This window comes from Taudactylus pleione, unplaced genomic scaffold, assembly GCF_031769625.1.
Source record: "Taudactylus pleione unplaced genomic scaffold, aTauple2 ptg000454l, whole genome shotgun sequence".
In the NCBI taxonomy this organism is placed as follows: Eukaryota; Metazoa; Chordata; class Amphibia; order Anura; family Myobatrachidae; genus Taudactylus; species Taudactylus pleione.
This window is the reverse complement of record NW_028284856.1, coordinates 18,244,297-18,256,470: the sequence shown is the minus strand read 5'-3', so window position 1 is coordinate 18,256,470 and position 12,174 is coordinate 18,244,297. Positions and strand designations below refer to the sequence as shown.

Sequence of the window (12,174 nt, the reverse complement as noted above, 5' to 3'; positions counted from 1 at the left end):
GATACTTCCCTATATTGGTAACTCTCCCTGGGTGGAGGTGGCATCTGCTAAGGGTATCCTGGGTGTTTTCATACTATGTTCAGGCCAGTAGTTGGTACTGATTACACTCTACCATCATGTAGGAAGTTGTCTGCTGTTTGACAGGAGGGGTGGTACTGCCGTCTGACCCACTGGAAGGAATTGTAGTCTCAATCCTCTCGTATCCGCCTCATGCCCAGTGGGATCGCCACTCGTTGACAACTTCTATGGTCTAAACCTTCCACTGGTTACCAACCCTTTAGTAGTTGGACATCGAGAATGGTTCAGGGCGACTGTTAGGTCGTGACTCTTGCCTCCTTGTTTGCTTGGTTAGGAATCTGTGGACGGGTTCAGCTCCGTCTCTGTATATTGGTATCATTATACTTTTATCTATATGATTGATGTCCCGCAGTGCTGGGATTCTGCTGTCTGAGACTGTTGCAGCTTCCTGTAGTTGTCGCTGGTACGGTTTTCTCGAGTTTTGTTCTCATGTTACTGCCATTCTATGGATTCTAGTTGGGGTTTTCTGCTCCCAGCGGTCTTGCTTGGTCTGTTTTTGGCTGAGCTTACGGTGTTCTGATGCTTCTCATCTGCGGCTACTCTCTAGCCGTATTCCATTGAATTTACGCTGTAAGTTGTGGAATGTCTGTGACTGTTCAGCAAGGAGCTCTGATTGTCTCCTGGCTCTACGACATGCCTCCAGTCTTGGGCTGTCCCTGTTTCGGTTGGCCGAAAGGTCGGCAAGTTCTCCGCGCTTCCCACCCGGGAGGTTGGCTTTGGGACGTCCCCACTGTCTTGAACTCCAGTGTCCCCTAGTGGATGAAGGAGAAAACAGGATTTTGGTACTTACCGATAAATCCCTTTCTCCGATTCCACAGGGGACACTGGACGCCCGCCCAGCGCTGCGTTCCTGCCGTTTTGTTGGGTCCTTATCTAGTTGTGTGACTGCATGTGTTCCCTGCAGTGGGTTCCTCTGTTCTCCTTCAGTCGGTATTGTTCCGTTCTGTGGTCTTCTCCTTCTCCTTACCGTCTCCTCTCGGGCTCAGTTCTTAAAACTGGGGCTGATGGGGCATAGAGGGGGAGGAGCCAGTCACACTTCAGAATTATTTAAAGTGCCAGGCTCTGCTCTACCACCGTCTATACCCCCACTGTCTTGAACTCCAGTGTCCCCTGTGGAATCGGAGAAAGGGATTTATCGGTAAGTACCAAAATCCTGTTTTCCGGAGGGTAAACCTCAATCGTTGCCCACGGGTCCATGCACCAAGTGTGCGGAAGGAGAAGGGGGACTGCGCTCAGCGAGCAGCCAGGGAGCCCAAACTTGAGAAAAAGCATGCCCTCGATCATGGAGGTAATAAGTTATCTCCTCCATGGTCGCAATATGCCAAATCTGACTCTTAAGTACAGAGAGGAGTGGGGGAGAGGTCTTTTTTAAATTTAGAGCAATAAGAGACTTTGCTGCTGCTAATATGTGTGCAACTAAGTTTTTGGAAAATTTATCAATATTCGGGGGTGGGTAACACAATAGAAATATCCAAGGATTTTTTGAGATCGGAGCTTCCAGAAGGGAATTTAGTAGATTATGGACAGAGTCCCAGAAGGGAACAATAATTGGACAGGTCCACCAGATATGGACCATAGTACCCCTACAGCCACAGCCCCGCCAACAATCGGGTGAGGAGGATGGGAACATTTTATTAAGTCTCTCAGGAGTATAGTACCATCTGTAATAAATTTTATATGCATTCTCTTTAATTTTGGTTGCAATAGAACTTTTGGCTATCCCCAGTCTCATGTCGTCCCAGGCTTCGGCATCTGGAGGAGAGCCAAGGTCTCGTTCCCAAGCATTTTCGTGAGGGCTAAGAGAGGGAAGGGTAGCGTGCAAGAGAAGAGCATAAATCTGGGAATTTAGACCTTTAGATAAGGTGTAATGTCTACAGAGATTTTCAAAAGGAGTAAGGGCACGGAAGACAAATAGTGGAGGTAATGATCGTAAAAAATGGCAAATTTGAAAAAATTCAAAAGGGTTAAGCGTCTGGGATGGAAGTTTTAGTTGTAACATTGGAAGGGATAACCATTGACCCTGGTCAGAAAAGTCAGTGGGGAATCTAAGGCCTGCATTAATCCACCTTTGGGACCTCAAAGTAGAGGAACCAGGAGGGAACAGGGGGTTATACCAGATAGGAGTTAGAGGAGATACCGGAGAAGAAAGATTCATTTTGTGTGAGTAGAGACCCCAGAGTCTAAGGTCAAATTTAATAGTAGGGAGTAATTTGGATGCGGAAGGTCGGTGTGCGGGTAGTGTGCCCCATAAAGAAGTTAAGTCTGGGAGAGTAATATAGGCAGATTCAATATCCAACCATGAAGTAGAACCTGGAGGAGAGTATGAGGCAACAATATGGGAAAAATGTGGAGGCGCGATAATAAAGTTTAATATTCGGAAGACCTCTCCCACCTCTTACAACCGACCTTTCCAAAATTTTAACCGCAATTCTCGGGGGTCTGTGATTCCAAACAAAACGACTCAGGGCTTTTTGAATATTACTTAGGAAAACAGCGGGAACAGTTACGGGGAGAGTCTGAAAAAGATAAAGCCATTTTGGTATAACATTCATTTTGACAGCTATGATCCTACCCAACCACGAGATAATAAGACGATTCCAGGAATTTAAATCGGCGTGCATTTTAGATAGGAGAGGTGAAAAATTTTCACGATAAAGAGAGTCATAGTGGGAAGTTAAGTATATCCCCAAGTACTTGATCTTTTTGGGTTGCCACTTAAAATTAAAATTAATTTGTAGGTTTTCAGCATCTCATGGGGAAACATGGCCTCTGATTTGGAGTAATTGATTTTATACCCAGAGACAGTGCTATAGAACCGAAGAACAGAAAAAAGGTTGGGGAGAGAGATTGCCGGTTGGGTCAGGGATAAAAGGATGTCGTCTGCAAAAAGAGAGATCTTAGGCTCCAAAGTGCCAACTTGAACCCCCCGAATATCAGGATGGGATCTAATATGGGAGGCCAGCGGTTCAATTATGAGGGCGAACACCAAGGGGGATAAAGGGCAGCCCTGCCTCGTACCGTTGCTAATATTGACTGGGCCTGAGGGAGTGCCATTAATCAGCACCGTAGCAGAGTGGGTAGAGTATAGTGCCAGAAGGCCAGTGAGAAAGTCACCAGACACGCCATAAGCTTCGAGAGCGGCTTTCATAAAATCCCAGGAGATCCTATCAAAAGCTTTTTCAGCATCTAGAGAGAGTAAAATAGTAGGGAATCTCCTGGAATTTGAAATATGAATAAGATCAATAGCGCGTCTGGTGTTATCCCTCGCCTGGCGCCCCGGTATAAAGCCCACTTGATCGTAGTGAATCAGGGAGGAGAGGGAAGGATTTAGGCGATTCGCAAGGATTTTAGCAAATATTTTCAAAACCAAATTAAGGAGGGAGATAGGCCTGTAGCTAGCACAGTTAAGTGGGTCTTTGCCTTCTTTGGGAATCACCACAATTCTGGCTTCCAGCATTTCAGATGGGAAAGGATCGCCCTGAAGAACCTTATTAAAGAGAGTATAAAGATGGGGAACGAGTAAATCTGAAATTTTTTTGTAATATGCCGCCTTAAATCCATCTGGGCCTGGGGATTTTCCATTTTTTTGAGATTTTATAGTATGTTCAATCTCCTCAGCTGATATCTCGGAGTTAAGGAGTCCTATAGCGGTAAAAGATAACTTGGGCAAATTGGAGCTAGCAAGAAAATCAGAAATCAAGTTAGACTGAGATAGAGGAGATGAAGTGGCTGGGGGAGGGAGATTATACAGATCAGAGTATAATCTCTGATCTGTATATTTCTAATGGCCGCAGGATCATAAACCAGTTGGTGGTGAGAGTCACGGATCGAAATAATATTTTTATGAGTCCTAGCAGATCGAAGACGAAATGCAAGAATTTTATCTGCTTTATCCCCTTTCTCATAAAAGGATTGGCGAAGCCATTTAAGATGTTTTGCCACCCGTTTGGAGAGAAGCAAATCCAATTTGGATTTAATCGTTTGGAGTTCCGACAGGATAGTAGGATCAGGAGATAGTTTATGTTGCGAATCTAGAGTTTGAAGTTTTATGGAAAGTTTATTAGTCTGGGTGAGAGATTCTTTTTTATTTTTGGAGGCCATGCTAATCAAATGTTCCCTCAAGACTGCTTTATGTGCCACCCATGGGGTAGATCTGGAGACGTCTGGAGTATCATTTAGAGCAAAATAATCAGAGATTTGTGCCCGTACTCTGGATATTATCTCAGGATTATGTAGTAGGGAGTCATTTAGACGCCATGTCATAGGGCGAGGACGAGAGAGTAATCCCGAAATATCACAGGATATAGGGGAATGATCAGACCAAATAAGCGGGTGGATAAGGGCCAAGTAGAGATTGAGAGCAAGCTCGTGGCTGAGCAGGATCATATCTATACGAGAGTATGAGTTGTGGGGTGAAGAATAAAACGTATAATCACGAGCGGAAGGTTCTTTCACTCTCCAAGAATCACACAGGAGCTGAGACTTCATGAGACGGAGGAGAGACTTAGAATGTTGGGAAGCCGATGAGGAAGAGGCTGAGGCAGCAGGAGCAGAAAGATCCAAAGTGGGGCTTAGAACAGCATTAAAGTCGCCAGCAACAATGAGTTCCCCTTGACGCACTCGAGTAAGAAGAGAGTCCAACTTGGCAAAAAATACATTTTGGTATTGATTGGGGGCATAAATATTTACTAGTGTATATAAAGTATTATTAAGCTTCCCAACCAATACGAGGAAACTGCCTTCTTTATCAACATGGGGCTACACCCCGTTTCTTAGCGTTATGATCACAGGCATGGTAAGTATCTGGATATGGCTTACAGCGTAATTCGGGGTGAGAATTATACAAAAAGTGGGTTTCTTGAAGAAAAAACAGCTCATGTACCTTTTTAAAGGTACTTACCGGTCAATCCAATGAGGTGTGAGTTTGCAAAAGTGAGTATGTTTGATGAAACATACATCATATGAATGTGCGCATCTGAGAAATGTGGGATCCAATTAGAAATGTCAACTCGTGCTATTCGTGTTGAGGGTGCTCCCCCTTTAATTTTTTTCTTTATAACGTGACCTGGCAGAAGTGCATCAAAGTGGGGGAACCATTCTGGATCCCCAAAAAAGGGACAACTGAGATAGCAGGACCATATAGAAGGCTGTTAGTGACCATAAGGAAAGTACTGGAGGTTTTTAAACTGTGTCAAATGGCTGATTTTTACACTTGGTGGAAAAATTATAGTAAGCAAGTTTTTTTTTATTTTTCATCATTTTGGGATACAGAAAAGAAAGTTTGCAAAAAGTTGAAGTAAACACTTTTACTTTGAATCTGCAAATTCTAAAACGCCTTTCCCATCAATACAACACCCCCACGTACCTGTCCCACATCATCAGAGCTTTTTAGAGAAATTGACCTGAAAGCAGACAAGTGTATTGGCCGAATTGTGCTATTTAAACCCTTCACATGCGTGATTATCCTTTTCATCTGCTCAGGGGAAGAGGGTGCACACAAATAAACATGTATTTCATCTGAAAAGTCAATACGGGTTTGGAATTGACTTGTAAATGTAAATTGCAGTGCGAGTTTGCCGTGAGAACAGTTCGCAGAACCCAACTCGCTCCTAATGGGATTGACCCATAAGTGTTAAGCGTTTAATATCCCCCCTAATCGAATACTGTTGAACATAAAAAGAAATAAGATCTGTAAAAGCCCAATATGACACTCTATAAATACAAACCATAAATCACATCGCTGATGATGCTTGTGAATAAATATCTTAAGTCAAAAATATTACATAAAATAATCACTTCTTAAAATAGCTAATATTCATGTAAGTATCACAGACCATTTGCTTATTATAAGAGGGAGACTATCCTTCTGGATATATAAATGTGAATTGTTGTTCATTTATTGCAGCTTAATACCTTGTGAGTGTTCGTACTAGCAATCTGTATAACTGTTGGAAAATACTGCCTGCTTTTGCATGTAGCCCACAAATGCTGGATAGCTGTCCTACCCATGGATTTACCATGATGCAAAGTTACTTGCTTTTTTTATTTTTTTTGCTTTGCTCCGAAATCAGATTAAAGCCACAAAGTGCACTTAGTTATAGAGGAAACACTTGGAAGCATTGTCTGTTGAAAAACATTATTTCGTGCTGGATTTCCATCATCCTAGAGCTTCCATTGACACTAAAATATCGTATAAAATAATGACTTCTTAAAATAACATACATAAACACCACATGCAAATATTATACAGAGCATTTGCTTACAATAAAAATTCAATTAATATAGAATTACTGATCATAAATCCACCATGCAAAAAAATAGCCATTTCCTGAAAGAATTAATTTTATTTTTTTTTTTTGCATTGTGGATTTATGGTCAGTAGTTCTATATTAATTGAATTTTTAATGTAAGCAAATGCTCTGTATAATATTTATATGTGGTGTTTATGTATATTTTAAGAAGTCATTATTTTATTATTATTTTTTTTTTAGGTTAATTTTATATATTTTCAGCTATCGGTGCTGTGACTTTAGGTTGTAATCAGTTTGTTGTCAAAGCCATCAGTGGATTTAAAACTGCAAGAGAAATAAATACTTAATTGGGGTTGTTAGTGTTTTAACATGAATGGGAATTGCACACTGTTATTACGTTGGCGGCTGTTCAGTAAATGCCTTTTGTCTGTGCAGTACCTCAGCTCCCAGTACAGTTTGTGACTGATTTGATTTTGTCAATTAAAGGGTTTGTAGCAGATGTGTGTTTAGCTTAGAATGGAAGAGTATACAGATGTGTGTGCTGAAGCCCTGTGCCATCTCTACATTATGTTAGTGTGTGTTATGCCTTCCCTTACATTTGTATTTGTCTTCTTCTTTTACATAAGTGATTTCCATTGTATCTAATCCACCTGCAATTCATATATAAGCAATACCTTTATACACTCCTTGTTGGTGTTTTAGAATATTACAAGACCGAGGCATGTCTGGTTACCCAAACCTGTTGGAGCAAATCCAGAGTTTGCATCAAACGCACAACTCTCCGTTTCTTGTGGCCTTTTTAGTGGATTTGTATGATGACATGTTAGAGAAGAAGTGTGAAAATGCTGAGGATATCCTGAACCAGGCACTACAGGTTTGTATTCACTTTATTTAGCCATAGATAGATCATTTGATGTTTTGGATCTATTTTTTTCCTAACATTGATCTCCAATTATAAGCAATATTCTAATTATCTTTAAAAAGCTGATCTTCTCCAGGTGTTCTTCAAATGGTAAAGCACAAGGGCCTTTTGCATTTGTGGAGAATTGCTGTTACAGGGATGATATATTCTCCTTAACTATAGAGCAGTTAATCGGACGAGAATACCTGCCAGCCATAATATACTGTATATCGGTGAAAACTGAATATAACCGAAGCGGCTTTAGTCATTTCTATTACATCCAGTTTACACTAACTCTATTAGTAGCAGCAACTGGTGAGACCCATAAAAAAAAAAAAAAAAAAAATCAGGATCTGGATAATCATATAAAACAAAATTAAAATCAAGAAACACATATTGCTTAACATATTAATGAAGTAGTTAAACAATATTTTGTTTAAAGAATAAAGCAAATAATTTATTTCAGTAAGCTTCATTCTCCTAGTCATCCTCTAGATCAATGGCTTTTCCAGTAGTTCTGTCATGGTAGGTTCATGTATATTTGGACACTGACCATTTTATTTTTATGGTTTTATGAAAATATATTCAAGTTACATTTATAAAATGAATATGATTTTAAAGTGCAGACTATCAGCTTTAAAGTGGAGGAATGGTTTAGGAAGTACAGCTGTTTTAATGTGTAACCCCTTTCTTTCAATGGAACAAAAGTAATTGGACAAGTGCCTAAAAAGCTGTTTCATGGACAAGTGTGGGCTATTCCTTCGTTCTTTATTTATCTATTAAGCAGGTAAAAGGTCTGGAGTTGATTCTCAGTGTGGCATGTTGCATTTGGAAGCTGTTGCTGTGAACCCACAACATGTGGTCAAAGGAGCTCTCAATGCAAGTGACACCGGCCATCCTCGGGCTACAAAAACATAAATCCATCAGAGAGATAGCGGGAAACTTATTAGTGGCCAAATCAACAGTTTGGTACATTCTGAGAGAAAAAAGAATGCACTTGTGAGCTCAGCAACACAAAAAGGCCTGGACGTCCACGAAAGACGACAGTGGTGGCCTGGACTTCTATGGAAGAAGTCACAGGATCCTTTCCATGTAAAGAAAATGGAACCACTTCACAAAATCCAGCCCAGTGAAAAGCACTCTCCAGGAGGTAGACCTATCATTATCCAAGTCTACCATAAAGAGAAGGCTTCACGAGAGCAAATACAGAGGATTCACCACAAGGTGCATATCTTTCATAAGCCTCAATAATAGGAGTAGAAAAACACCAAACAGATGCGCTTATACATTGATAAAACCCTATGATATTTAAAGCCGCTGACACTTATGAGGGATCCTGCTTACCCTCAAAATAAGAAAGGCAAAAAACATATGGAGTAGTGTCTGTGCTGATAAATGGCATATAAAAAAAGTTATTTAAATATCCCAAGAGCTGTGTTCTGTGTTAAATACTTTAATTCAATAATGAACCTACTGACTGCAATCAATCATGTTACTATAAAAGCAAACATAAAATGGATACATTGAATACCTCTGAGTAATATACAGATCGAAACAGTTAAAATATCACTGCTAGCACAGATGGAATGACTAGCAGAACTGAGTGCTAGGAAAGACCTGTGATAATTGAAGAACCATAAAATACTTATTGGGTATTCGGAATCGGTATGAATTACCGCTGGACCCCTGGCCGGCGGTTCAAATCCCGACAGCGCCTGCCCGACAGGAGGAAATCCCGATCGTCCCTAGGTAAGTATTCCCTAACCTAATCTACCCCCTAGTCCTCCTTTAGGGTGCCTAGTCCTAACCGCCCCCCCCGTGCCTAAACCTAACCCCCCCTTCCCCACCGCCTCAACCTAAGTCCCCACGGGGGTGCCTAACCCTCCCTCCCCCTAGCCTAACCCTAACCTCCCGGGGGGGGGGGTCTAACCCTAAGTCCCCCCCAGGAGCCCTAACCCTCCACACCCCGCGTCTGTCCGCTGCGGCGCCCGGCATCCGCTCGATCGGGATACCGGGCGCCTGTCTCCCGACGTCGGTCAAATGACAGGCGTCTAGATTTAGACGCCTGTCATTCGTCCCTAGTCGGGATAACAATGTCTGAAAGCCGGCGGTCGGCATTCCGTCTGCCGGCTTCCTGAACATATACCGGGTAGTCATATATAAAATCCAATCTCCTGTAGGAAATCTTTACAAGTTCTCCAGTACGAGTATTAATAATGGTTATATGTACTGTGCCATAAAGTCAAATGCTCGCTAGCATGAGTGCACTAAAGTATGTATGGGCCAACATGTGAGTGGTATTATAAATCCACCTTAGACCTGTCGTGTTCCCAGCTAGGTCTACTCTGTGTCTTAGCAATAGAGGATTTGTAGACCCCTGTGTTTCCTTTTGAACAGCATTCTCTGGACAGATTAAACTAAGACCAACCTGGGCCAGAATGGTGGGAAGAATAAAAAAGTATGGGAATGGCTCATGATCCAAAGCATACCACATCATCTGTAAAGCACGGTGAAGGCAGTATTATGGCATGGCTATACATGGCTTCCAATGGCACTGGGTCACTAGCGTTTATTGATGATGTGACAGAAGCAGCCGTATGAATTCCGAAGTGTATAGGGATATATTGTATGCCAAATTCAGTTGATTGCACGGCGCTTCACAGTACAGATGGACAAGGATCCAAAACATACTGAAAAAGCAAAGAAGTGGAACATTCTGCAATTGGCGAGTAAGTCACCTGATCTCAACCCGATTGAGCATGCATTTCACCTGTTGAAGACAAAGCTAAAGGTAGAAAAACCCAGGCACCAACAACAACTGAAGACATCTGCAGTAGCCTAGCTAAGCATAATAAAGGAGGAAACCCAGCATTTGGTAATGACCATGGGTTCCAGACTTCAGCAGTCATTACTTACAAAGGATTCTCGACAATGTATTAAAAATGAAAATTTTATTTATAATTGTTCATTTGTCCAATTATGTTTGAGCCCCTGAAAATAGGGGACTGTGTATAAAGATGATTGCAATTCCTAAAATGTTTCATATGATATTTTTGTTCAACCCCTTGTATTAAAGCTGAGAATTGCATCTCCATTGATCCATTGTGGTGGCCTACAGAGCCACAATTATGAAAATTGTGTCAGTGTCCAAATATATATACCTAACTGTATATAGCACTAGACAGGTTTAGTTCACTGTCAAATGAACCTTTCCCCATGAATGTATTGGCATCATGGTCACTCCACCTACAGAAACAATGCTCACAACACACGTTATTACTGTACCTTATATAGGCTATAACTAACCAACTATTTTATCTTTTCATAACACCATTGCAGTGTTTATATGAAAATGATTGCGCTCTTCGTTTCTGTTTCTTAGCTCTGTGATATTCTGGCAACGCAGAAAGATACCATTAGGAAAGAATATTGGCAATATATTGGGCGGTCACTGGAGATGAAGTATGGAGGAAAACATTCTGAGAAAGAGGACTCTAATCCTGTAGAAAATAATGAACAATGAGAGTTGCTTGGTTATTTTCATTTATGTATTTAACAAGATTTTTTTTTTTTTTTTTTATACAAGTACAATAAAGTCATTTAATTCTATAAATTCTAACACATAGCTGCCATCTTGCTATGACCCACAGCAGTATTGTTACCAATTAACCAATGGACTCCGTGTTAGCTAAACAAGCATTGTGACAGTAATATGCTGCAGATTAACTACTGCCATGTGTGCTTAGCAATGCATTGTGGGTTCAGCTTCTATTATAAGGATCTTTCTTACAGTTGGGAAAATAGAAGCCAACAGATTAACCACATGTATTTAGTACCTTTTACTATGCGGCAAACTAGTGCATGTCCATAATGAGTACTAAATATAACTTAAGGAACACTCATTTGTCAAAAATAAAACAGACTGATTGTAGACATTTTCTTGCAATAAACTAAAAGCAAAATTAATATTGTGTTTACTTTTATTTGTAAAATAAATGAGAATTGCTGGAGAATGGCCACTTCTGGGTGTGAGGGTTTCTCAATGGAACTGCAGGTTATTCAAAGCTGTATGGAAGTGTGCATAGTGCAAGTGTGCTTTGATAATGATCATCAAAGTAAGCGCGTGGGTAGGGACAGTCCTATTGCAAAGATGCATGCTACTCTGTATATAGGCAAATTTATTTAGTCCCGTGCACGCAAGTTAAGGGTAATTTAACGGCCATTAGTTAATAGACACCCATTTACACCGCACCCAATCAATTGCTGTCTCAGATTCAGACAATGAAGAATATCACCATAAAGTTAACATAAACCGATAAATTAGTCAAAATCTATAAGAACATATGATAAAAAGTTTACAAAAGATCTACTTTGTTTCTAAAAGATGTTAGTATCACAAGTAAAATTAAATATACGTGGTGATTGAGAAAAATTCTTATTTGGAAACCGTTTCTTTAATATGTTAAAAGAAAGAGAGAAACAAACTTTGTGTATTACCCGGTGATGGAAAAGATTATAAAAATAATATAAGTGCAGACACCAGATGATATTGTGGGGTAAAACCTTTACAGCAAACTATTTTTAGAAAACGCAAAGTTGTCTCCAGTGCTTTTAGTCGCCACCTTCTTTCTCAGGGCAGATAGTAGGTGCCATAAAATACAGGCTAGAAAAGAGTTTAGTGCATTACCTATTTAGCATAAAGGGATATCTTCATTTTGCACATAATTAAGAGTAACAAGATTCTGCGATCCATATTGGTGTAAAGCTGGGTACCTTACCAGAAATGGATGTTATTGACAAATACCCTGCAGTGTTGAAACACGTTGGAAGAGGCATCCCATTTGTGACTGTGGGCTACTTACAGTAGTTGCTTTCTGGTCTCTCGAGTCGCAGCGATTGTGCAGTGGAACACCTTTAATCTGTGACTAAATGCATAAGAAATCA

The 12,174-nt window shown here is 40.7% G+C and overlaps 1 protein-coding gene across 1 annotated transcript in view; it reads left to right on the top strand.

Moving 5' to 3' along the window:
• FNTA (farnesyltransferase, CAAX box, subunit alpha) overlaps positions 1 to 11,196 on the top strand; it is a 31,009-nt gene extending 19,813 nt beyond the window's left edge. The window contains exons 8-9 of the mRNA XM_088448277.1: positions 7,032 to 7,203; positions 10,613 to 11,196. Of these exons, the coding sequence (XP_088304403.1) occupies positions 7,032 to 7,203; positions 10,613 to 10,753 (313 nt within the window). The 3' untranslated portion in view covers positions 10,754 to 11,196. The remainder of the gene's footprint in view (positions 1 to 7,031; positions 7,204 to 10,612) is intronic.
• Positions 11,197 to 12,174: the final 978 nt, after the last annotated feature.